We start from the raw sequence: 25,925 nt of genomic DNA, 5'->3' as shown, positions 1-25,925 counted from the left end.
CTTTCGTGCATACATTTTTACGCATAACGTCGTTTAAAGTACAAAACCGCGTATCAGCAAAATGCAAAAGCGCGTATCAGCAAAATGCAAAACCGCGTGTGTGAGGTTGCATAAATTATTTTCAGGAGAGTAAAAACAGTCATATTTCAAAATGGTTCTCTTTTAATTTGCAAAGCAATCGCATTTCTGGCTAGTATATTTCAGGACGAATGGATAAGGATTGAGCCAAGAGCTTGTGTGAGCAAATCCAATTTTTGGCAGCCAATGTCAGTTACGCGGTTTTGCACTTTAAACGACGATATGTATCTATGTATGTATGTATGTTTTTATGAATGCATGAATATTTCCGATGAATGTAATTAAATTGCGATTGACCGCACTGACCGATTTACAGGTAAACAAGTAAAGCAAAGTGGATTCGTGCCACTTTATGTACTCGTAGTTTGGCATTTCATGTGCATCCACTTTGTTTTTTTAATGAACGAGTATTGCATTTTTATTTTTATTTTTTTTTTTTGTTTTTAATTTTTTTTTGCGTGGAGGATTTCTTATGCAACATCTTGTTGGCCATTAAGTTCACGCAGATTTCATTACCACCAATCTGCACACGAATAACTTACTTACTCGTACAATTGCGCACCAATCACGGGGTAAACATGTACGCACGAAAAAAACAACTATAATTGCTATGTGAGTAATGTCAAGTGGAACTATAAATTTTAGAATTGAAGACTTGATGCGACTTGACTTTTGGCAGTTTTTGACAGTGCACAAATATTTTTGCACACATAGTTGCAAGTGCAAGTGTAGTGCAAAGTTAGCTGCTCCCCAAAGTAGCAACTACAGAGCAGTACAAAAGCAAAGTAAAAAATAAATTTTTAAATTTCTAACAATGCTCATAAAATAAATATCATTTTGAGTAGTAACATAAGAGATTTTCTTTTGAAAAAAGTTAGTTTATGTATGTACAATAGAGGGCTGCATGAATGCATTCAAAACGGCTTATGAATTATTCATATACAAAACGAATGAATGATTTTGGCTTCAAATTTTTTTGAATTTGAGTGAATAGCTGTTCTGATATTTGTGTCGACATTACAACATTCAAACAAAGTGAAAATAAATTGAATTGAAATAAATGACAATTTTTTGTATGAACTCTGTTTGGCTAGAAGTTTGAATGAATTCATGCAGCCCTCTAATGTACAAACATGTACACTGCCGGAACAAAGTATTGACACAACAAATTTTTCACAATAAATGCAACAGTTTTCATTTTAATATTTTTCCGCTAATTTCGTATAAAAATATGGTTCATTCTACAACAAAAAACATAAAAATATAATTCCTAAACTTTGTGCAAAACTCGCGGAAAATCAGCAAATTTTCATGAAAATTTCTAACTTTTTAATCAGATTTTTTAGAATTTTTTTGAGTAACAGTTTCAGAAAAGGTCTTAAATGATAAAGATGTTCTATGTTTAACAATTTTTAAAATAATTCTTTAGATTACATAACATGCTCTTACTTATGTAGTTTTAAATGCAATTTTAACGATTTTTCCTTGCGAATCATAGTTCTATGAGACTATGTGAATCCCTTAAAATGATTTTCAAGGCTTGAGACCTTAATCTGTTTAAATTTGGGTTTCGAACATATAAACGTATACATATTTACTATGTAGAACTAAATGTACATATGTACGTCCAGCAGACCAAAGGTAAAGTCAATATTCAAAAATCTTTAAGCTCGAAAATGGTAGAATAAAAATAAAACACGAATATACTATAAAAATATATGATATACGAAAATAACATTGAATATGGCACATCCCCAAGCTATGTTGTCTCTGAACCCAATTTGACAAAGGATGGTGGAAATTCTCTCCAAAATCCGTCATCTTCTCACCTTGTCGGAAGAATCAATCAGCACCAAGAAAGTATATAAAAACCTTTTAAAAAAAATGTTTCAGACGTAATTTTCAAAAAATCTTAAAATTACCTGAAGAATGGCTACATTGGTGCTGATCTCAAAAAAGGCATTTAAGAAAGCCGTGGGGCCGAATCCTGGATTCCGTAGCCGAATGAACTCGATTCGAAATTTTCTTTTGGAAATTGCAACACCCGATAACAATGGCCTATACGAATCGTAAGTCAACAGACATAGATATTCATAGTGTAGTATTGCAAATAAAAAGAGCCCTTCAATACGGGAAATTCAATAACGTCTCCACCGGAGGAGGGTCTGGACTCAGCAGTTAATCAAGCCATATGTCATCGAATGGTTAATCTTCTGAACTACCGGACAGTGATGGCTGAGTGGATTTCACTGAAGATATTGGGGAAAGTAAACAGAGGCACGCCTCAGGGAGCTATCCTATCCCCGTTTGCGTTGGATGATTGTGATCAACAAGATTATACTTAAGATGAGAGGGCTCCTAGATTAGCTAACTTATGCTTAGATGACTAATTTGGAATAGTCGTGGGCATATTTAGTAAAAGATATTCACAACTGGACCAGAGAGGTGGCTAAGAATGCCTCAAATTCTGGCCTATGCCCTTAACTTCAGCACTGGCTCTTCATAGACCAATAATGCCTTGGTGGTACATCGGAAGGTTGGAAGAGGTACAAAGGCTTGTGGAACTATGCATAACTGGGGCCCCAACACTCCCATAGCAGCAGTAGAGAAAATTCTAAAGTTGGATCTATCTGAAAGACTTATGCCAATTTCGTTGCCCTCTACTTACAAGCATTAAAAAGAGGGCGATGAGAAGGCAACAATTTTTGTAGAAACGAAATCGGCATTAGCTGTGAGGGAAATCCGCGGAAAAATCGGTGCTGACGCTATAGGCAACAAGGTAATTTGATTACATTGATGTGAGATCATCGGTAAATCAGACTATGTCCTTCCTTAGACCAGTGGCAGGGGAAGATCTATTCTCACACCTATTATTTCTCTACGTGCGGATCTAAAATGGATTTTATCTACAGCTTGGGCTTCGGAACAGCCCTATAAGCTAAAATCTATGCTACAACTAAGTCGACAGCGACTGGAACTCCTCCCAAGAGAAGGTAACTCTAAAGTACGCTAGAATATCTCCCATGAAACAGTTCAGCTTTCTGGAGATTTCCAATCAGCTCCCTTGGCTCTGCTTTCTTCTCCTCAGCGAAGGAAATTGCAAACCTATGAAGCTATCGAACTGCATAAGGGCTACGGTTTGAGGATAGGCCTTCACCTTCTCGACAGCACTAAGCACCAGCTAATGGCCTTCGTAAGATCCCACGGATCAACAATGCTAACCAACATCAAAGTGTCTAAAAATCAACAATGAAGAAATAGTGTACCATGATGGTGCTTTCCATTTGAAATTCGAAACCATTTTGAAGTTTTAAGTATTTACTACGAATTTAAAGTCACAACGCGTTTGTATAAGCTTCTCCACTTTCATCAACAATTGTAATAAGTAAACTGCGTGTAATGGTTACTAGGTTTTTTTTTTGATTGTTAACTTACCTGCTGGCAATAGTAAAACGATGAGTATTCGCAACATGTCGCATTCAATTGCAATACAAAAAGATTCCCTGCAATGGCGTTATCTTCAACGAAAGCGAAAAGACTTTTAAGTGACTGGACAGCACACACACACACACACACACACACACACACATACAAAAACGTTTTGAGTGGATGCCACTAGCAAACGGTGAAGCATGGGGCCGTTGGGCGCCGAGTTTATAAAAAACGCCAAGCGCATGCGCAACGCGAAACATTCACGTATCGAACGCGCGCAAGGTAAGATGGTCTAGCGGTGGTACGAGTGATTACATAATTACGAAGCAATAAGTGTAATGAAAAATATACATACATATGTTGGAATATTAAAAACAAAAATATATTAACTGAAAGTGCTAATTTAAGGGACAATTAAGTGTCTGCAGTAAAAGTAAAAAAAGCGCAAGTTTTAAGAGGATATTGTTTACATACAAATTGGTTTTAATAATACGCGAGAATTTGATTGGAACAAAAAATAAAAATATATTTAATCCGAAAAACGTTATACTAAATTTTTAATTCAAATTATTTTGCAGAGTTAAAATAGCCGCCTTCGATTCGCCACTCCTCTGCTCGCTTGAGTTCATCGCTGCTAGCTTAACGAACATTTTTAATTTCGTTCCCTTCGTTACTCGTCAAGTGTTGGCGCATCAAAGGCGGCTAATATTTCAAAAAACTCTTTAACATTTGAAAATTTTCCCCTTCCTCCTCCATTACAGTTCCTGGAATTCAGCAGCAATACACACAAAAAAAAAAACTAACAAAATGAAAACCCTGTTTGTGTTTTGCACCCTCTTGGCGCTCGCCTTGGCCTACCCGCAGCGTGAGGGCGCCGCCTACACCAACGAAGCCATCCGCCAGGCACAACAGACCTTCCTCATACCCAAAGACGCACAAATTCAAAATGTACAGGAAGGCATTGAGCTGGGCGCCTACGAAGCGATTCCCGGCAATCAAAGGATAAACCTATTCGAAATTCTTGGCGATCAAGTGCCATCGGAAGTGATAAACAATCTGCAAGCGCAAGTCGATCAGATCGGTCGGAATAAGTGAGCTATGAACGCGCGTTCGCGAGGATGTTAACTAAATTGTAATTAAATTAATTTTTATTTTTTTTTGTCGTTATTGAGAAAATTGCATTTATAATAATTTTCTGTTGAATTAGTTTTTACTGAAGTGTGAAAAAATACAGATTTAGAAAAAAAAAACCAATATAATTAAAGGATATTGTTTAAATTTTTGGTCAAGAGCAGCTGATCAGTTATGCAAGACGCAGCAAAGGCGACTTTAACTAATAAAGAAAGTGAAAGTCAATTCAGTTAGTCGGCAATTGTTGATTGAAGCCTGGAAGGCCCAGCAGCATGTTGCCTAACAAGTTCGTTAGCCATGTATGTTTTGTTCGTTTCCTACTTTGACCACAACATGTGCAATTTGATGGTATCACATCGCAGCCAAATTCGGCACACCAATTGTTTGGCTAACGAAAATACAGTTATTATATTTTTCAGTTGTAAGTTTTTGATTAATTATTATTTTTTTCTAATTTGTTGCTTGTTTGCCGCTTTCACTGTTTGCTCGTTTGATCGGCGAGCCGGCTTTGATTGCCTTAAGCGCAATTCAATGTTCAATAACTACGTAACCCAACGGGAAGTACAAACAAATGGACAAGACAGCGCTTGTACGCTCATTGCATGCTAAATAGTCACGTTAAGCGAAATCTTCAACATATGTACAAATTTTATGTATACATGTACATTATTGTGGCGCTTAAAAAATCAAATTAACGATTTTTTTCAGTCTCACCCACACCACGGCCACAGATAGAACAAATAAATTTTTGTCCCGATTGGAGACGGTTAAGGCGTATCGCACAGCAGGCAAAGTACAGAGTCCTCTATGGAGACTCAACAAATTAAAAAAATATTTTTTTTTTGTATCTAATACCCAAAATCGATACTACCATAGTTATTTATATCGCATATAAATAATGGTCCCGATTTATTCGGTTAAGGCGTGTCGCAAAGGGGTCAAAGGACACATGGCTTTAAAAAAAAAGTTTAAAATGTATTTTTTTCATTTAATAGTCATAAAAGTTCAGATTACGTCTTCATAGGGTAATGTGAACTTTGCCCCTGTGCGACACGCCATAACCGACATCAATCGGGACCAAAATTTATATGTGATTTCTTCGACTATAGTAGCATCGACGTAGGGGTTCAGGGTTAAGAAATCCGTTGTTGAAATTTGCTACCTACATTTAAGAATTGCAATTTAGTAAAAAAAATAGTAAAAATAAAATGTGTAAAAATGCTATTCCGTATATAGTATATGTAAATACATCGCTCTTCAATAGTGTCATAACTCAAAAAAGCGAAACTCAAGAAAAACGGCTTCAAAGTTTTGAATTTGCATATTCCCCGATAGTAAGAATGAATAAGTGAAATGCAGTACTATTTTTTCTCTACTTTTAATACATATATGTATGTATATATATTTTTACAAGATGTCTATTTAAAATGCGTTAAGTAAATATATACTTGTTTTAACAATTCGTTCTTTCAGTGAAAGCGTTTAAAATTTTTTGTTGGTACATTTTTATTTGATTTGGTACATTTTTTTTTTACGTTTGGGACAATTTCGAAAAATGTATTTATTATCCCTGAAATCGTCCATCGACCAACTGAAAAACCGCCTATCTTTCGCCTCTCAAATTTAACAGGAGAACGAAAAAAGGGGTTTCTTTGAAGGCATTGCCTTGATAGGCGGTATTTTCTCTAGCTGTTATTTTACAAATCTGTTGTTTTAATAAGGATTTACCAAATCTCATTTTTTGCCACAACGGCGATTTAAGCGGTTTTGAAACTGGTCGATAGGCGTATGATAGGATAGGTCATATCCTCAGATATTTAGATCTGACTTCGTGGCTTTTTTCTGGCCTTTTTTACATACAATATTCATAATAAAATTCGGACCGGAGGTATGAACATAATTACCTACCTAAACTTACTAAAGAGCTTTAATATTTGTAAACCGTTGAAATATTACAATAGCAGTGCAAATGTCCATTTCTTTGAGAAAATACTTACTTAGCTTTTAAAAAATCCTACTAAGAAATTCGATTTGTCCGCGTACTAATTTGTATACCCTCATCTAGAAAATATTCAAACTTTTGCATTTTTCTTATATTAAACTAAACTTATGTGTGCATATAATTTAAAAATTTTAATTTTCAAAGCGTATAACTTTTCTAACCTTTATTAAAAACGAGCAAAGCGAAATATAAGCTTTTGAAAATACTGAAAATTCCACCCTTACGCTCCCCCTAGAACCGACCCTTTTAATTTGCACCAAAAAAATTTACACCTTTCATATCAGTAGAAGGGAGCTGACCACGCCCACTTAAAATTTTTGTTTTATCTCAACGGCCGCTATACGAGTCTACGATACGAATGAGTGTAATATACAAAGAGTCAAATGAGTTAATTAAATGAACTGACTCCCTAAAGTGAGTTGGAGTCATTGAGTCAACTCCTATAAATTTGCTGAGTTACTCTCCTTTATAATAGAGAGCGAATACTCTCCACTTTTGGATCGTAAATGTCTTCTTCTTCGTACCCGAAACAACCCGGACCTCTTTTCCGGGCAGAAATGTGGAAGAAGTGAATTTAAAATAACAGCTGTTGTTTGTTTACATCCGATAGTAAATTTTGTAAACTACAAAAATGGGAAATAGCACTAAAGGTTCAGAAACGTAGGTATTTGCTAATTTTATTAGCTATATATAAGATAAATACACATAAAATCATTGTTTAGAACTGATTTATTGATTCCGGGCACGAAAATTGGTTTTCTGCGTTCCCCACGCTCTGCGCACTTTTGGCACGGGTTGACACATTTTTGGAACTTGTGAGAGAGTAACTTATTTTTACCTCTAATTACCGAAACAGCTCAGAAAGCGTGTGTAACAAACCTAATGGCGAAAACAGCTTTTGCTGTAAATCTTGCAAAACCTGCAAATCGTACTGCTTGTGGAACGCAACTATTGCCGTATTATTTGTAACGACCCTTAAGTTCTCAATCGTTTGTCAATCATTTTCGTCAAGCACAATCGGCATTTACCATTTGACATTTCAGCCAACATGTGCAAAAATTGTCAAAACACCAGGAAGTCGTCGTGGTTTTGTTTCGAAGCAACATTTTTGTATAATATTGAGTCAAAAACTGCTACCAGTATCGACAATTATATTGAAATTAAAAGTGTATGCTTTGGAGCATAGCTAACAACGATATTTTTGCAAATAGGTGTAGAACTTTTCGAAATAATGGAAGTAGAAAACGGCGAGGGACAGGTGCAAGTGCGGCTGAAGACTAAACAGGAACAGTAAGTATAAATTTACTTCCAAGCTAAAGTTATATATATTTAACTTCACTAATGAAATTTATCTTTCACCAGCTATGCTGTCCCTGATGTACCTTATACAATCGAAGGCAATGTAACGACGGAGGAGTTAAACACATTCGTAAACGCGTTGCTGGAGCAAGCCGCATTGAATGCAGGCGACCATAAGACACCCGTAGATTTTGATTTCATAGTTATATATGAATATTTGCGTGGTCGATTATGCGATCATTTACGTGAAAAGGAAATTTCATTTGAAGATACCATCGATATAGAATATGTTGAACGTTTCCCAGCACCGGAACCTAAAGATTGTTTGCTGCATGATGATTGGGTATCTGCGGTCAAGGTATGTGGCAAGTGGATATTGACTGGTTGCTACGACAACACCATCAACATTTGGACGGAGAAAGGAAAGCATGTCCTAACTATACCGGGACATACACAGCCACTTAAGGCGGTTGCTTGGGTATCAGTGGACGAGGAGCGTGGTAAATTCGTTTCATGCTCACAGGATCAAACGGCAATGCTATGGGAATGGCTGGTTGGAACGAACTCGGTGGAATGCGTATCGGTGTGTAAAGGGCATGAGCGAGGAATCGATTGCGTTGATGTTAGTCCGGATAAATCTCGTTTCGCTACGGGCAGTTGGGATACAATGCTCAAGATATGGTCGGCGGGTAAGTAAAATTTACAAATCTGAATTAGCAGGCAATCCAAAATAATTTTTTTAATTTAGAAATAAATGAAGGAGGAGAAGGTACTTCCAAACGAGCTAAAGAAAGTGGCACAACTAGGGTGAGTGGGTGATTCTTCCATATGTGTACGCTCTGGTCATTATTGTTGACTTCAAGGTTCCTCAACTGACATTGCAAGGACATCGTGAATGCATATCTTCCGTACAATGGATGGATGCGGATACACTTTTGACCAGCAGTTGGGATCACACGTTGAAAATTTGGGATCTACATCTCGAGGGTATAAAAACAGAAATTTCTGCCAACAAGTCCATTTTTGACGCAAGTTATTCTAAATTGAATCGCCTCATTGTCACGGCATCGGCGGATAAAAATTTACGGCTTTATGATCCGCGCACAAATCGTAGGTTTTGCTAGCGATACTTGATTAGCCTAATAATGAGTTTTCTTTTAGAGGGAAATATAGTGCGCAGTACATACTTCGGTCACAGCCAATGGGTGCAAACTGTAATGTGGTCGATAAATGAAGAGTTTCTTTTCGTATCTGGTTCCTATGATAATCAAGATAAGCTTTGGGACTTGAGAAGGTGATAACAAAACCTTTAGATAATTTCCATGCAATTTCAATAATCAATATATTAATTTTAGCCCTAAAGCACCGCTATACGATTTGTTGGGTCATGGCGATAAGGTGCTGGACATTGATTGGTCAAATCCAAAGTATATCGTTTCAGGGGGTGCTGATAACACTGTGCGAGTTTTCAAGTCACGTAAAGCCGTTTCCGCGGAAGCCATGGACGAGGGCAAATAAATTCTTCCGAAGTCGACGAAAAGAGTTTTCTGAGAAAACTATCAGACGTTATATTTTCCACGAGCTAAATTAACTTTTGATAAATAATAATAAATACTAAAAACCTCAAATCGAAAACGACGATGTTTGGAACACTTGTTTTGGTTAATTTTTAATTAACTTTGAAGTTTCCTTTTTATACCTAAATTGTATTGGTCTGTTTGAGAACTTATCCAAGTATTAATAACATTTGTATACAGCCCAATTCTGCAAACTCCCGGAGAGTTTGTTCTCGGGAAATTTGTTTCTCCAATAATTAATTCCCAGAGAGTAGCATTTTCTGCGAAAATTTGGGAGGAGGAAATTCGAACTTCGAAAGAACTGTTTGCCACTTTTTAAACAGCTCAACGACGTCAATTACAATAAAAAATTCTCGTGGAATTTTTATTGATGATAGAAGGAAAGGGAAAAGAGTTTAAACTCTTGGGGAGTCTCTGTTCAGAATGGACCTGATAATCTATTCGTGTCATCTATATTTGAAGTTCGTTCAGCTTTGAAAATAATCCAAGATTATTTTTGAAATCAGCTGGCAATGCTACGTATCAAGCGAAATGGCAATACTGGCTGCCAGTGTTGAGTGAATTCAATTGAATTGTTTCACTTCACTTTGGAAGTTGTCACTTCACTTTTGTGAAATTACTTCATCTTCCACCAATTAAATGTATAAAACATTTTCTTTACAATAAATGTTTTATTTAACAAAAAGTGTTGCTGCAGTGACAGTCCTTTGCCAGATATAAATCTGGGTCGTTCCGGTTTTTTGCATAAGGCCAGTATGCAGCTCTCAAGAAAATCAAGAACTCCATATAAAATACCACAAAGCCTATTTTTTTGCGAAATCTGATGAGAACTTTAAAAGTAAATTCGGATCAAAATAATATAAAAAGGTTTTATTTGGAAAGAATATTCTTAAGAATTAGATTTTGGTTTAGATTTGGTATAAATGTGAGAAAGAAAATACACTGATTTATTGTGTTTATATTATCAAAGTGACCAGGCCGTTGAGAATTCTGCGGTAGCGTGGTGTATTTCGCTCTATATGGAACTGTACGATTGCTTGAAAGTAGTCTCTACGATAATCACTTCACTTTTCCTCCAAATTAATACGAAACTTCGAACTTTGGTTGTTTTAAATGTGGTCGAAAATTAAAACGGCAACACTGCTGGCTGCGCTGTCAATTTTCGCAATAAAATGAATATGCAAGCAATTGCCGGCTAACTGGCATATTATAGTTTTCTCTTTCTAGCTCACGTGTTTCGAAGGGAGTTCGTTGGTTTGCAAAAAACTGCAGCCAACAACAACTCCGACAATCTCAAACAACAAAAGCGAAGGCGAGAAACAGTTTTTGATAATTGAAAAAAGGAAGAGGAAGGTCTGTAAAAACGAATAAGTAGAGAAGCTGAAGAAAAGAAAAATCAAATTGCTGCCTGATTGCTGTCTGTCTGACTTTCGTTTGTTGGAAGAATTTAAGACTTTTTGTGGTTATTTCGTATAATTTCGCAATAAGAGAAAATTTAAGGAATTCTGTAATACGGAGCTTATATAAAAAGTGAAATTTGTTGGAGAACAACGGTCGCGAGTCGCAGTGATTCTTTGTGAAGGCAAGTACCCAGTGCCGATATGGAAATTTTCACTAGAAGGTGCATAGTAAGGAATGCATACATTGATATGTACAGAAAGATACGAATGTAAATGCTGCGGGCGGGGGTAAGCTACGCTTCACTATTTGTACGAAGTGGAAGTGAGTAGCCGCTTTGAAGGATGTGTTTAGCAGGAAATGCGTAAGGTTAAAAAGGTACGAAGGGATCAGAGTTGTTCAAATCCATTCAAGAGTATTTAAAAATTTGTTGGCTGTGCCAGCTTTGTTCAATGCTTCGCACGATCATATTGCGCTGCACTTTGGTGCTGTTGGCGTCCGCCACCAATGTACACTATGAATACAGCATGGACTAGGGGAGTTTTACATGACTGCTCAATTCGCCAACGCCGTTCGTAATTGATTTTTCTTGATTTCGAAAAAGGTGGCTTTGAATTCTTTGTAGCCGATGATATGAAAGTACATTTGTTTTATAACAGCAATTCGTCATCCATCCACTCACTGAACTCTGCTGCTTCTTTCTTTTCTTCGTTTCATTATTGAATTCCCAAAATGGCCGCTAAATCTACTAGCGCTGGCATAAGCAGCAATGTGTAGGGTGGACTGAATGGGCAATGCCCCTAAAGCGGATACCACCTGATGAAAAGGAGTACGTTTTTGTAGCGATTTTGATTTTTAAAATGTGTTCGTTTAATTTACACTAGCCATACATTAAACATTAAGGCAGTAAAAAGCGGATTTTTGTCCTTAACCTTCTGCGTTTTCAATTAGCTTCAATTATAAAACGGGCTTCAAGGTCAAAATTTGGGAGGTTGCAATGCAATGGAAATTTATATAAAATTAGAACTATTTTTTTTTGATCAATTTATGTTTCCATTACATATATTTTTAATAGGTCACTCGCTTAGCGCCACCTATTTGACTGCGATAAGTCAAGTTGAACTCGCCCAGTGCACGCGCAAGTTAACATCAGGTTACCATCGACGTAATATCTAAGCTTCCGCCTAGAGAATGTCATCAACTTCGGCGGCCAGTGGCAGCGGAGCAGGCAGTGGAAGTTCAACCGCTTCAACCGCCACCGCACCGAATCCAAACAACAGCATGAACGCGAGCAGCGGTCGCGGCCGCAACAGCAACTCTGCTGGTGCCAACTCTAATAATTCAGGTGCCGGTAGCTCTAATTCCAATTCTAACAATTCGGTAAATGCTGTTGCATCAGCTGCTGCAGGTGCCGGCACTGCAGGTGAAGAGACTCGTAAAGATCCAAAACCAAATCCAAAAATCTCCAAAGCATTGGGTACCTCAGCTAAGCGCATACAAAAGGAATTGGCCGAAATAACACTTGATCCACCACCAAATTGCAGTGCTGGCCCTAAAGGTGATAATCTGTATGAATGGGTCTCTACAATATTGGGACCACCTGGCTCAGTGTACGAGGGAGGTGTCTTCTTTTTAGATATACATTTTTCACCGGAGTATCCCTTCAAACCGCCAAAGGTTACATTTCGTACGCGTATCTATCACTGCAATATAAATAGTCAGGGTGTAATTTGCTTGGATATTCTCAAGGATAATTGGTCACCAGCGTTGACCATTTCAAAAGTGTTGCTGTCAATTTGTTCCCTGCTAACTGATTGCAATCCTGGTAAGTTGAAATTTTGCATGTATTAATTATATTATGGTTTAACACTTAAATATCTCATTAAGAAATGAAAGTATGTATACTATGTAATCGTAAGTTGAATAGCTAAAACTGCATATTAGTTTTGAGTAGATTTTAAATATTATGTAATCATTGACATGCTAAAGGGGGACTATGATATAATGAAATTAGACAAAGTATGTAATGAAAAAAACCAAGCACTATTAAGAAGTTCAGCCTGGAGCACATTTTTAAGGACTTTAATTGCACCTTTGCGTAGCGCTATTTATAAACGCACCCTATTTTAGACTAAAACAATATTAAAGTTCATAATTTATTTACCAAAAATTGTTTAACTAAATCGAAATCTATACCATATCGTAAATTTATTGACATTCTACTTCATATTGATTATACATTGGTTTACTAATTATCATTGTTTCTTTTTTACTTTTTAGCGGACCCTCTGGTGGGCAGCATCGCCACTCAATATTTGCAAAATCGTGAGGAACACGATAGAATCGCACGACTTTGGACAAAAAGGTTTGCCCAATAACCGGGCAACAAATGCTCTTTGTAAATTTAATTTAAAAACCTGATTTTTTACAGATATGCAACATGATTTCCTAATCTTGTAAGTCCCGTCATTAAAATAAAACTATGTAACATCAGCAGCAACACAAGTAATAAAACAAAAACAGCAAAACATTTGAAACGAATAATTGCAAACATCATCCTGCAAGAGAATGATAATGGTAAAAATTATAATTTTAAAAGGAAATTATCTCTCCTAACTATGTATAACACTATATAATATATATTAGTAATTAATTATAAAAAATAATACCTTATATAACAAAACACAAAAAACATATGTAATAATTAAGCGATGTTGAGTAGGAGCAAGGGACTAGAAGCATACATGTCATTGGCTTTTCTTATTATGATCTATTTTGTTTTTTATAAAAAACAAGACAAAGTAAGCATAACACTGGCATATTTAAAGAAATGGAAAATCGCTGNATATTTGGTTTTATTTTATAAAAAACCAGACAAAGTAAGCATAACACTGGCATATTTAAAGAAATGGAAAATCGCTGTATGTATTTAGAAAATAGAACTACGTATAATTTGTGTTTTCTTTTTGTAATGAGATAAAAAATTAAGCTAACAAATATGCAAACATACCAACAAAACTTTGTGCAAACTTACTAAATAAGTAATAAACCAAACCGCTGATGGTATATCAAGATAGAAACAAAACTATACAAGACGAACTGCATACAAACAGTTATTGAAACAAAATTGCAAAAAAAAATATTCAACACAAAAAAAAATATTAAGATAACGTAAGAGCTGATAAATCTGTTCGATTAAATGTATTCTAGCTACGGAACTGAGAAGCAGGCGACAAGTTCTTGTCTTTAAATTGTAAACATAATTGTGAGCCTCAAATAAAAACTACGATAAAAATACAAAACTAAGTAGCTTTTATACTATTTTCAAGGATTACTATTATCTGTGGTCATAAGCAATGACCGCTTAAGTCGAAAAACCTGAATTCGAGAAAAAACGTTTTAAACATTTGGATTGTAATGTTAGCCTTATGGGGAAACCAAAATATTCTTGCCTCTAACTTTTTAAGTAGCCTAGCTGGCGAGATGGGGATTTCACACATACGCTTGGAATAGAGGTTGAAGATTACGATAGCATATACAACTCCATTCTTTCTTAAGTTGTTGTTGTTGTTGTTGTAACAGCATACAAATTCCCCAAAGAGATTTTGGGGAGTGTTGCTGGAGTGACAGTCCTTGGCCAGATATAAATCTGGGTCGTTCCGGTTACGTAGACCCGACTGTCGTGGGAACGATTCTTTCTTAAGTCGACTTAGGCGGTTATTGCTTGTGACCACAGTTACATACATACATGTAGTTACGTGCATTTAAAATTAATTAAAAATAATGGTTTTTGGAACGAAGCGAAAATCATTCCAAAATACATGATTTCACCAAAACCAGCACCAACAATTTATTTCTAATTAACAAATAGGATGATGCCTGGTGTGTTTAGGAAAGTGTTTGCAAAGGCTCTACTTGCCAATACTCCGAATGCAAGTCTATATGCATTTAACTGCCTTTAATAGATCAATCAACCGCCTTTATCTAAGGATGTAGCAAACTGGAGTCTGTTAAATTACGGAAACGGTTGGACTCGTGCCGTGTGTGATCTATTCCCTCTATCCAGGGTTTACGCTCTCTAAGGATATAGAAAAAATAGGTACATATGTAGGTGGTTAGTCAATCGACATAAACGGAGCAAGATATATGGTCCGCTACAACAACAACACCTGCTGGTCCAATGTTTACTCTCTCCCATCCAGCAGGGCAATGTTGGCATTAAATTCGGCGACATCTCATCGTTGGACCCAACTTCGACCCGAGACCCACCACCGTGCTTTATAATACCAATGCAAATGCAATGCATCGAAAGCCTTCGATACAGTCAACCACTCTACGCTCTAACAGGACATCCTTAGCTCGTCTCTTCTAAAGCCGACGAAAGGGTAAAACATCAATTATCTGCACTGACGCCTGTTGTCGGTCGAATTCCGCTACACTAAGAGCAAACCTCGTACGAATAAATAGGGGTCGTCCAAGGCTNTCTTAAGTCGACTTAGGCGGTTATTCCTTGTGACCACAGTTACATACATACATGGAGTTGCATGCATTTAAAATTAATTAAAAATAATGGTTTTTGGAACGAAGCGAAAATCATTCCAAAATACATGAGTTCACCAAAACCAGCACCAACAATTTATTTCTAATTAACAAATAGGATGATGCCTGGTGTGTTTAGGAAAGTGTTTGCAAAGGCCAATACTCCGAATGCAAGTCTATATGCATTTAACTGCCTTTCATAGATCAATCAACCGCCTTTATCTAAGGATGTAGGAAACTGGAGTCTGTTAAATTACGGAAACGGTTGGACTCGTTCCGTGTGTGATCTATTCCCTCTAGCCAGGGTTTACGCTCTCTAAGGATATAGAAAAAATAGGTACATAGGTCGTTAGTCAATCGACATAAACGGAGCAACCACTCTACGCTCTAACAGGACATCCTTAGCTCGTCTCTTCTAAAGCCGACGAAAGGGTAAAACATCAATTATATGCACTGACGCCTGTTGCCGGTCGAATTCGGCTACACTAAGAGCAAACCTCGTACGAATAAATAGGGGTCGTCCAAGGCTTTAAAGAAAATTTTTGGCGAAACAAGAGTGTTTGGTCGGAGATTAATCAAATTCAGTACATACAAAGAACTGTTTAGCGCGGTGTTGCCTATGGTTCGACGTCGTCGAAAGAGTACATTTCCTGGACTCACCGTCAGTTCGATTTGGTGGCAATGATTCAGGGTCAAGCAAGGCTTGATCCGGCGGCGGCATAAGTCACTTCACACCTTTTGTGCTTAANGCAAAGAACTGTTCAGCGCGGTGTTGCCTATGGTTCGACGTCGTCGAAAGAGTACATTTCCAGGGGGGCTACTCTGTAATGCTATGCGATAGGCAAATATATCGTAAGTAATACGCTGTGCAATTGCCTATCGCATCGCATTTCTCTTTCGCATCGCATTACAGNACAAAGAACTGTTTAGCGCGGTGTTGCCTATGGTTCGACGTCGTCGAAAGAGTACATTTCCTGGACTCACCGTCAGTTCGATTTGGTGGCAATGATTCAGGGTCAAGCAAGGCTTGATCCGGCGGCGGCATAAGTCACTTCACACCTTTTGTGCTTAAATGACCGGTTACTTGCATCTGAACGCGTCGGTTATTCGTTCAACTTAAAATCATATAAAAGTTAGAAGNCTCACCGTCAGTTCGATTTGGTGGCAATGATTCAGGGTCAAGCAAGGCTTGATCCGGCGGCGGCATAAGTCACTTCACACCTCTTGTGCTTAAATGACCGGTTACTTGCATCTGAACGCGTCGGTTATTCGTTCAACTTAAAATCATATAAAAGTTAGAAGGTGTTGTCGTTACCCTGCAGGAGATCGAATTTGTTTGAACGTAATTTATAAACTACTTTATTCTCAATGATAACTAATTGAAATTCTCACTTTTTTACCTGCAGCGAATTCATTTATTTAACATGGCGATGTCCTAGGAAGCAGTCAATTGCCTTTTCCTGTATGTATTTTCAACTACTTTCAAATGAATTTGGCTTAAACAACTTCAAAGTCTGTAGTTTCGTTCGAATACGATTTAGTTCTTCACTTCACAGATGCTTTTTCATACTTCCAAGACACAATGTTTTTTTGAGCAAAAAGAGTATACAAATTCGAAACATTTACTCATTGCATTTGTTTAAAGTAGTATTTCAATTAGAAATTTCGCTAACCTAAACAGTTAGATCGCCGAAACAGCAGCATCAGGTTGAACACGTACCTGAACAGTGAAGTGGGCAAACTTGTCAGAACGCCGAACTCCGGATAGCGACAGTATGCCTTCTGATGTAGCCTGAGCACCAGCTTCACAGCGAGACCCAAATGCTTAATCATCCTCTGTGAATCCTAAACTCCGAATAATAAATTTAATATTGGAGGAGCTGAAAATAAATAAAACATAACATTGTAAAGCTATATGTTTCATGATAAATGGTATTTAACAAAGATACCATTGAAAGTTGAAAGAAGTTTATCTCGTTGACTTTAGAACCTTGAGTTGGGCACCCAGTGCCCATATTCATGTTTGATGTTGAATTTCGGGGATTTGCCAAGTTTGAATATGCAGCTCAATACCATTCAGCTGACACCCCTCTCCATTTGGTCCGACCCTATCGAAAGAGCTTGAAAACGATTGATCGACAAACCGACCTAAGCGGGGCTTAGTACTGCCGCTACAAAAACAACTAGAGCATTCAGCTATTCTTAAAAACATCGACTTCAGGCCGGAAGAAATGGATCGGAACGTTCCGAGACTTGCCCCGAAAGAATCACTGCCAACATACATACCTCTAAGAGCTGAATGGGAGATTGGCAGCCTCTGAAATAGAGTGCAGTTCATATATATATTCACAGATGAATCAGAGCTTGACCACAGAGTTGGAGGAGGTTGTGTTTTGTCACGAACTCTCCGTAAATATCAATTTCGGGCTGCCGAAGTTTTGCAGCCCTTTTAAGGCAAATGTGGCTACTATAAAAAAACACAGCCGATTGACCACGCAACACTATCACTGTTCACAAGGGTAGTTATCTACTCTGATAGCCAAGTTGAAATCCAAGTCCCAGGATCGCTCATGGCCGATTGAAAATGGCTGCGGAATGCCTGACCAATTTATCAATCGCCTCGGAATATTTTCAAATCAAATTAATTTAAGTGCAGTACACAGCATCATTTCAGGAAATTTCAGGGCTGTTGAACTGGCTAGGTAGGTCATCTTCCAGGACAGGAAGGGCATATGCGTTCTTTTTGCAAGCTATGGACTACTCCTAGCTAGATGGGCTGACTGTCGGCTCAGCGAGCGCTGGGCAAAAACCCTTACATGCAAAGTTGCAAAGTTATTGCGGGCGGTGGTCGACCGCGAGCGATCAAAGGGACGTCTGCAGCCGGCTAAGCGCTAATTCTCGATTCTTACAGGTATACTGACTAGAAAGTGCCGCCACGAGGTGAAATCATCGCCGCAACACTTCCTGCTCAGCTGCCCGCCATTCACTATATAAAGGTTCAAACACCTCTGCTCGTATTTCAACAACACAGACGAGGAACTTTCTGGAGCCGACATCAGCTGCCTGCGGAACCTTATTTTGAGCATCGAGTGCCTTTTCTAACTTCCCGCGGAAATGGTAACACTGCTAACAATTAAAGTCAAAGTGAGCCATACGCCGGCCTGCCACCTTACCCAACCTTATCTAGGCATCAATTGATTCATGTGTTGATTTTTGAGAGATTTCATTAACTTACCTTCGTAAATATATCTGTTTATAAAAAATAACTTTTAAATAGATATTGTTTTTATAGCTATTTTATTTTTCAACATTTAGTATCAGTTTATTTACTTAGTATCATTCACATTTATAAAATGTTGTTTAGTATACTACCAAATCTTCTTCAACAATATTTGAATGTGCTCCCCACCAAGTGCTCACTCCAACTTAGACGACGGTCAGATTTTTTACTAGGTTTCAAGTATAATAATAATCGGGCGTATTCCCGTTGGCGTTGTCATTTTTATCGTCGCTTGAACTGGCGAAGGAAAGTTAACAACAATCATTTCAATTTAATTCTTAACAATGAGATAACGTTACAATCTTTGTTTCAAAATGGGTAACACCGACATGTTTCCGATAAATGTTGATAACGCCAGCGATGATGCCAAATTATCGTTTTTGTTTCGTTTTCAAACAACAACACCGAGGAAAGTCGGCTCAAATATAAGAACTCAAATAAGAACTCAAAAATGAAGACAACCAGAGTATATAATAACGTCCATCCAAGGAACTAAGTTATAATCTATAAATTAACTAAAATTTCAAACGAAATATATTGTTGCAAATATTTAGTGATTTTATACCCTGCAGTGGAATCCACTTGGCATTTTTTTCATTTTCTTACAAGCTAATGAAGAGAACGTTTATGGTGTCCGGGCGAAGAGTTTTTTCCCGTTCGGAACTGTAGAATCTCTGAAGAACTCTGTCTGTTGGTCGTTACTAGTCGAGTACAAGCAAATTTATTGAAAATGCACCTCGGAAACTTTTTATCTGTGAAAGGGTAATATTATCGATTTCGATATTGGGCCGTAGGAATAAAAACTATGAAATGGCTTTTTTCTTAAAATTTCAGACCTTTTACTTAAATATGTAAGAGATCTGGCATTTTAACAAAAAGCAACTGCTTAGTTTTTATTCATACGGCCCATTTTCTAGTTACATACATACATACACTCTACTTTTAAAACTAGGCTAAATATTTTAGTGAATAAAAATTAAAACAAAACAAAAATCGAGTTTAGAAAAAAAATCGAGAGTACTATGCTAAGTCGATATTCCTTCCCATTAGTGCGGGTCTTCTCCATACCCTATAAGCGTTACTTTGGGGTACGTCCGTTCAAAAATTCACACACACGCTTACATTCGTAAATATGTATTAGTTTGATGTTCTTCTTTTGTTGTTCTATTTATTCACCACAGCCGCGCTAAACTAGTATCTTGCCGGAGTATCAGCCGTTAACATCACTCCCTCTCCTCGGCTCCTCGAGTGGCCTTACAAGTACATGCCGTTCACTAGGAAATCAGCCTCATGCGAATAAGGCGTCTTGCCGCCCATGCGACGTGTGCGTCGACCCACGGTGCGCATGCGACAGCCAATGAGTATGGCGAGCGCCGCCGTGACAAGCAGTCCCAGCGTCAGCGAGAGCATAGCGCCGCCCGGACGCTCTGATTGTCCGTCGTGATCGCGAAATTCCAAACCGAGGTTTTCGTGTATCATTCGGTATTGTTCGTGTAAGGGCAATGGAACGGGTGCGCGTTGTCGTTGCTCTTCAAGCGCCAATTCGATCGGATCCAGCTGGGGCTTCTTCTTCGCATCCGCCTTTTGGATGGCGGCCAATTTCTTGTGTTTGTGTTTCTGCAATGAAATCGCCGGTTCAGTAAAATAAATTTAAATTTAGATTTGAGCGCATTTGTTATAAATATACATTCATATGTACACATATAGCAGCGTGCCTTTTTTGTGTTACAGTGTTATCTGGCTGGAGTGAACACCCGATGCTACGAACACCTCGAAAGAGTGAACATGAAAATTTTTCCATTGAGTACTCTATAGAGTGAACAATTTTGAGTCTTTGTAGAGTGAACAAAATTTAAAACCAATTCCTTTCAAATTCAAAACTATAACGACGAATTTGATAACAAAAAAGGTAATCTCTTCGCCAGGCCGATCCCGTAAATCCCCGTATCAGGGATCTCAACTCGGAAATTCGGCAACTAGTGAACGTACATAAGCGGAAGAAATGGGAAGACCATCTGAAGACCTGTAACTTCGCCTCTGGTGTGAGCAAGCTTTGGTCAACCGTGAGGTGATTGTCCAATCCGACGAAGCGTGATGACAGAGTTGAAATATCTTTTGGCGACCACGCTACGTCGAACCCGGAGCGATGCGCGAGCTATTTTAGCCGAAGGATGCAGTATCCTCCGGCAGACAAAGCCAAACGTAGAGCGACCAGAAGGCTGCACAAACTGTCAACACTAAGTGCGCCTCTTTTTTCTCCAGCGACAAGGTAAGGATAGCCATCGGGAAGACGAAAGTCTCCAAAGCCATTGGACCCGACGGAATTTGCATGCTGATGCTCAAAAATTTGGGTCCTGGAGGAGTGGACTATCTAACCAAGGTCCTCAACCTATCTATGGCCACTCTCATCGTACCAGACATCTGGAAAACGGGGAGAGTGGTTACACTGCTTAAACCGGGGAAACCGTCCAACAAAGGAGACTCTTCTCACCCGATAGCTCACCTTTCCCCGGTAGCGAAGACACTAGAGGCCCTTCTACTCCCACACTACACAAATCACTAGACCCCAGCGAAGCATCAGAATGGGTTCCATAAAGTGCACAGCACAACAACAGCACTTGACGCCATAAACTCCCAAATAATTCGTGGCCTTAACCGAAACCCCCCATGTAAGAGAACTATTCAAGTAACGCTACTAGAAGACAAACGATGGGCCAAATGAATTCCCGGCATACGGAGAGACGCGCCATGACTCGCAGCATATCTTCGCATGCCCACTGAACCCCACCTGCTAACGCCTCTGGCCTTATGGACAGACCCCATCGAGGCTGCACGCTTCCTTGACGACAACGATACAACAACAACAGGAAACCTGTGTTGGCATTAGCTGAGGGAAAAGACGACATTTCAGAGTTCTTAAAAATCTAACTTTAAAAGACGCACTGCGCAATAAAATTGACTTTAAAGAACAAAAAACTCAATCTGGATATAGTGAACAATCTGTTTTCTATGAACTGGTCTTGCATTAATTAGTTCACTCGACCCAGATAGCACTGTAGTTCCTTTACAAAAAAAAAAACGGTGTGCGCGTGCGTATGAGCAACCATGTGACTCATCTGTGAGCTAAGGTTGCTCATACGCAGCGTTGTTCCTTCTCATTTCTTACTTTCTTTGGCGCCTCCGTGGACTTTTCTTCCTCATCAGAGTCTTCATATTCCTCCTCGGCAGCGGCGTGCGTTTCAGCAGTTTTGCCAGCTACTTTGCTGGCGTCCGGTGTCTGTGCGGTCGCGCCAAGCGCTGCATTTGACTTCGCCGCTGCTGCTAAGGCCACTTGTGCTGCCGCCTGCTGCGCTACTGGTTGCGGTTGCTGTTGGGGTGCGGTATTTTCCGCGTTGGTGGCAGTCGTAGCTGTGCCAGCATGCGCGGTCTCAGCTGTGGCTATCTTGTCGGCTGGTGCTGCTGCTGGTTGTTGTTGCTGCTCAACTGTATTTATTATATAAGCTGGTCCCGGTTGCAGAGGCATAGGCAGTATTTGTTGTTGTAGTTGTGGTGGCGCCCGCTGTGGCTGTTGTTGCGGCACCACTCGTTGCTGTTGCTGTTGTGGTGGTGGCTGTTGTTGCATCTGCCACTGTACATTCGGCGGTAGCATCATGTGGCCTTAATTGTTTAGTTTTTTTTTGTGGTAATTTTTTTGCCAAGAATTTTTTTTATAAATTTTAAGAATATTATTATATTATAAAGATTGTACGCTTACCTTGTGGCACCACATATTGTGGTTGCTGCTGCTGCTGCTGTGGGGCCAATTGTTGTTGTTGTTGTGGCCCATAGACTCCACCCTCAGATAGATCGTTCATTTGAGGCAGATAAATACCGTTACGTTGCAAGGTTGCCGCATTATAAACGGGATTTAGATTAAGGTTCGGATTGTTGTTGTTGTTATTGGTGCTAGCGTAAGAATTGACTATAACACTGTTGGGATTGTTGTTTGCATTCACGCCTGTGGTGGGCACTTGGATGCCACCTTTGTGACTGAAGATGCGACTATTCAAGTCCACTGAAAATAAATGAATAAAAAGTTTTCGATACTTCAAAACAGTGGCATAGATTTGGGGGCGATTCATAAAGAAAATCAGAAAATATTTGAATTAAATTTCCTATCTGGTCGAAGTCATAAAAAACTCTTGAGCTATTATCCCAAATGTTTTAAAATTGGAGACTTAAAATTTACGTCACTAGACACGAATAAGTTGACCGCGAAAAAAAGGCGCATAAAAAACTTCAGAAAGCTCTCAACATAGTTCTCGCCGAAAAAAGACGCGTAAACTCATTTTCGCGGTCAACTATGTTTACGGGTGTAACAGTATATAAATTCCCCGCAGAGTTTTTGGGTAATGATGCTGGAGTGACAGTCCTTGGCCAGGTATAAATCTATGTTTACGTGTCTTTCTTCGCCGTAGTTTTTCTTAAGCGTCTTTTTTCGTCAGATTTTTTACGCGTCTTTCTTTTTGCCGTCAAAACACTAGCGCGCCTTTATTCGTGTCTAGTGACGATATGTATCTGTAAATCTTCCGTTCTCTTGCCTCTCCATTTAGTTTCTAGACTTCTCTGACCCACATGAAAGTACGAAGATTTCAGGAAGCAAATTCTGGGTATAGCAACGGCTTCACAGAGGCTAATAATTTTCTCTGCGGCTAGTCGTAAAATCTGTAAAAATTTGTACTTTGTGCCTTGTAAGGTGAAGGAGTGCGTTGGTTCCCATTGTTAATGTATCCGGGATAAGTGATTTAGGCTTTCTGTTATCTTCCGTATTTAACGAAGCTCCAAGGCAGATTGAGTCTATGATGTGCAGTCCCTTTTCTGGCAAAAATATCGAACGCTTTATTGCCCAGGATTTGACTGTGTCTCGATAAGCAAACGAGTTAACCTCGATTCTGGATCCGAAGATTATTAAAAGCTGAAGACAATTCCCTACTAGCTTACGGTTGTCTTGTGTGCTTCCAGTGCTAGAGGCGCCGACCTGCTATTGGAGGGCAAGCAGATGTCTTTTTGAGCCCTAAAGACAGTTAATTCGTCCCTTGCTGAGAAAAAAATGCTACTAGGTTGAACATCACGGACATTGTGGCCAGCATACGCACAGGTATATCCAGATGATGTGACCTGGCTCATTACAGGCCCTTTTCTTTAAGTTGTTTGCAAGCAAATAACACTTACTATGACTTTAGACTAAAGATCGTGGCAGACTTTGCAATATTTCCAACTTTTCCACGCAATTCGCTGTCGAATTGAAAGAGAAATTTTATTGCCATGCGTGAACAGCCAGAAAGACTTTTCTGCCACTTTTCGAAACTAAGTTTTAGAAATGAAAGTTGCAAGGTGTGACTGCAAACCAAAGCGCGCAAATCGATCGGAAATATATTTCAACTTGCTCGTGCTGCACTAGCAATTTGCAATTCGGCTTTCGGAAATAAAAAAAAACCTCTTTCGAAAGACACTTTTCAAGCAAGGTGTTAGTGCTCACGCAACTGCTTTCTGAAATTTCTCATTTCGACAGGCTTTTCAAAATACGGGTATATTGCATACGAAACATATTGCCCTGTCTGACTTGCTCTTTACAGTACAGTGAGAATGCGCTGTCCGCCAACCCAACCAAAATTAGTGTTGTGCTCTTCACTAGAAAGAGAAGATTGAACGGACGGCCTTGTCTTAAAGGAGTCACTCTTCAAATTTCTGCCGCAGTAAAGTATTTATTATCTAAGGATTTATACCTTTATGATAAAACCCATAATCCTCTATGTGTATGTGGTGTGGAGGAGCACGTCTCTTGGTTGGAGATGCTCTCACGAGGGCATCATTGAACAAGATTTTTATATGGGGGTAACAAATTTTAGAGAACACATAAAGCGAGCAGATCTGTCCAAGACAGTGCAAGTCTCGATGAGCTCTTAAGCCGTTTTGTCGTTGGTGGCCCCAGGTGGGGTTCATGTTCTCGTATGCAGCCATTCCCAGATAAGCGACAATCAAAAGTTTCTTATGTAGTGTTCAACTTCACTAACAGCCAACTCGCCAAAGAAAAATTTCTTTTTAGGATAGATTTATATTTTTGTTAGAAAGTATATTTAGCTTTTTGAAATCTTTGTACTTTTTGAAATCTTTGTAACTATGGAAAAAAGTAGATTGTTAATTTTGTAGGTACCGTTTTTTCGAAGGTGATAACAATCGTGACTGTTCAATTAACTAAAACAATTAATTATGTATTACTCATCACCACTTTTGCAGGAAATTTCAAAGTCATTGCCACCTTCATTATTTTGTCTCTTGTATGTATACATCGAGATGCCACAAAGATTAAAGCATTGTAAATACTAACAATGAAAGAAGGGAATATACATACGATGCATCTACATAAAAACTTTGAAATTTGTAAACTACTTAAACTCCCTAGTGACAGCCAAAGCGGCACAATTTGATTCTAATTACGCGCTCGCATCGCTTTCTCAGATTACGCACATTGACTGCTCTTTGAATTAAGTTTTCTTTCTTTTTTCTTTTTAATTTCANATGACAGCCAAAGCGGCACAATTTGATTCTAATTACGCGCTCGCATCGCTTTCTCAGATAAACGCACATTCACTGCTCTTTGAATTAAGTTTTCTTTCTTTTTTCTTTTTAATTTCACTACTTTGTTATTCGTTTTGTTTTTTTTTTTGTTTACTATGCCATGCCATGCTTTGCCTTTGTCCGCTTGCTGCACAGGCATTTCGAGTTCAACCGATGGCGTTCACTGATCTTCCAACGTTGTTTTTATAGTTTTGCTTCACTGACTCACTAACTGGCGGCTGACTTAGTGTCTGCCTAGTTGGCTGTCCACTGAACTGAAAAGTCATGGAGTCAGCTATCAGCTATTAGCACTCGCTTCCAGATAGAGCAGCAAGTTCGTTGCACTGCACAGCACAGCTGTAACATCATCATTAAGATTGCAAAGCGATTATGAACGAGGGGACACACTTAAATAAAATTTGTGTTTTTTTTTATACCCGAGCGCACTTGTGCACAAGGGTATATTAATTTTGTTCACATAACGGTTGTTTGTAACAGCCAAAACGAATCGAGATAGATATAGACAAATGTATACATAAATGATCAGGATGAAAAAAGAAATCGATTAAGCCATGTCTGTCTGTCCGTCCGT

At 38.6% G+C, this 25,925-nt stretch overlaps 4 protein-coding genes across 6 annotated transcripts in view; 3 read left to right on the top strand and 1 right to left on the bottom strand.

Moving 5' to 3' along the window:
* Positions 1 to 3,718: 3,718 nt before the first annotated feature.
* Positions 3,719 to 4,851, top strand: LOC108370343 (uncharacterized). Its single transcript, XM_017625665.1, has 2 exons — positions 3,719 to 3,792; positions 4,272 to 4,851. The coding sequence occupies exon 2, from the start codon at positions 4,318 to 4,320 to the stop codon at positions 4,603 to 4,605; it is 288 nt and encodes a 95-aa protein (XP_017481154.1). The 5' UTR covers positions 3,719 to 3,792; positions 4,272 to 4,317; the 3' UTR covers positions 4,606 to 4,851.
* Positions 4,852 to 7,686: 2,835 nt separating this feature from the next.
* On the top strand, positions 7,687 to 9,583 carry LOC108370345 (ribosome biogenesis protein WDR12 homolog). The gene is made up of 6 exons (XM_017625667.1): positions 7,687 to 7,933; positions 8,006 to 8,631; positions 8,691 to 8,749; positions 8,806 to 9,052; positions 9,104 to 9,236; positions 9,298 to 9,583. The coding sequence occupies exons 1-6, from the start codon at positions 7,875 to 7,877 to the stop codon at positions 9,458 to 9,460; spliced, it is 1,287 nt and encodes a 428-aa protein (XP_017481156.1). The 5' UTR covers positions 7,687 to 7,874; the 3' UTR covers positions 9,461 to 9,583.
* Positions 9,584 to 10,773: 1,190 nt separating this feature from the next.
* On the top strand, positions 10,774 to 13,718 carry Ubc2 (ubiquitin conjugating enzyme 2). Of its 3 annotated transcripts, none has more exons than XM_017625668.1 (4): positions 10,774 to 11,101; positions 11,993 to 12,742; positions 13,198 to 13,282; positions 13,349 to 13,718. In XM_017625668.1, exons 2-4 carry the CDS (start codon positions 12,109 to 12,111, stop codon positions 13,359 to 13,361), a joined length of 732 nt encoding a protein of 243 aa, XP_017481157.1. In that variant the 5' UTR covers positions 10,774 to 11,101; positions 11,993 to 12,108; the 3' UTR covers positions 13,362 to 13,718. The 3 variants fall into 3 exon arrangements, with proteins under 3 accessions (XP_017481157.1, XP_017481158.1, XP_017481159.1); XM_017625669.1 differs by lacking the exon at positions 10,774 to 11,101 and adding an exon at positions 11,109 to 11,295; XM_017625670.1 differs by lacking the exon at positions 10,774 to 11,101 and adding an exon at positions 11,328 to 11,746.
* A 5,038-nt stretch (positions 13,719 to 18,756) lies between these two features.
* Positions 18,757 to 25,925, bottom strand: part of LOC108370344 (transcription factor 20) — a 22,791-nt gene continuing 15,622 nt past the window's right edge. Inside the window, exons 6-8 of the mRNA XM_017625666.1 lie at positions 22,491 to 22,790; positions 21,903 to 22,393; positions 18,757 to 20,353 (exon numbers count right to left, since the gene is read on the bottom strand). Coding sequence (XP_017481155.1) covers positions 19,991 to 20,353; positions 21,903 to 22,393; positions 22,491 to 22,790 — 1,154 coding nt within the window. The 3' untranslated portion in view covers positions 18,757 to 19,990. The remainder of the gene's footprint in view (positions 20,354 to 21,902; positions 22,394 to 22,490; positions 22,791 to 25,925) is intronic.

Source organism: Rhagoletis zephyria, unplaced genomic scaffold, assembly GCF_001687245.7.
Source record: "Rhagoletis zephyria isolate East Lansing unplaced genomic scaffold, Rhagoletis_zephyria_1.1 Rzeph_scaffold_04165, whole genome shotgun sequence".
Classification (NCBI taxonomy): Eukaryota; Metazoa; Arthropoda; class Insecta; order Diptera; family Tephritidae; genus Rhagoletis; species Rhagoletis zephyria.
Note: the sequence above shows the minus strand (reverse complement) of the source record. Positions and strands in the feature narration are given on the sequence as shown.

Excerpts from the sequence above, each read along its gene's own strand:
- LOC108370343 (XM_017625665.1), top strand. The coding sequence starts at position 4,318 with ATGAAAACCCTGTTTGTGTTTTGCACCCTCTTGGCGCTCGCCTTGGCC.
- LOC108370345 (XM_017625667.1), top strand. The coding sequence starts at position 7,875 with ATGGAAGTAGAAAACGGCGAGGGACAGGTGCAAGTGCGGCTGAAGACT. Across the intron at positions 7,934-8,005 it reads CTGAAGACTAAACAGGAACA|CTATGCTGTCCCTGATGTAC; the intron begins GTAAGTATAAAT and ends ATCTTTCACCAG. Across the intron at positions 8,632-8,690 it reads GCTCAAGATATGGTCGGCGG|AAATAAATGAAGGAGGAGAA; the intron begins GTAAGTAAAATT and ends TTTTTAATTTAG.
- Ubc2 (XM_017625668.1), top strand. The coding sequence starts at position 12,109 with ATGTCATCAACTTCGGCGGCCAGTGGCAGCGGAGCAGGCAGTGGAAGT. Across the intron at positions 12,743-13,197 it reads GCTAACTGATTGCAATCCTG|CGGACCCTCTGGTGGGCAGC; the intron begins GTAAGTTGAAAT and ends TTTACTTTTTAG.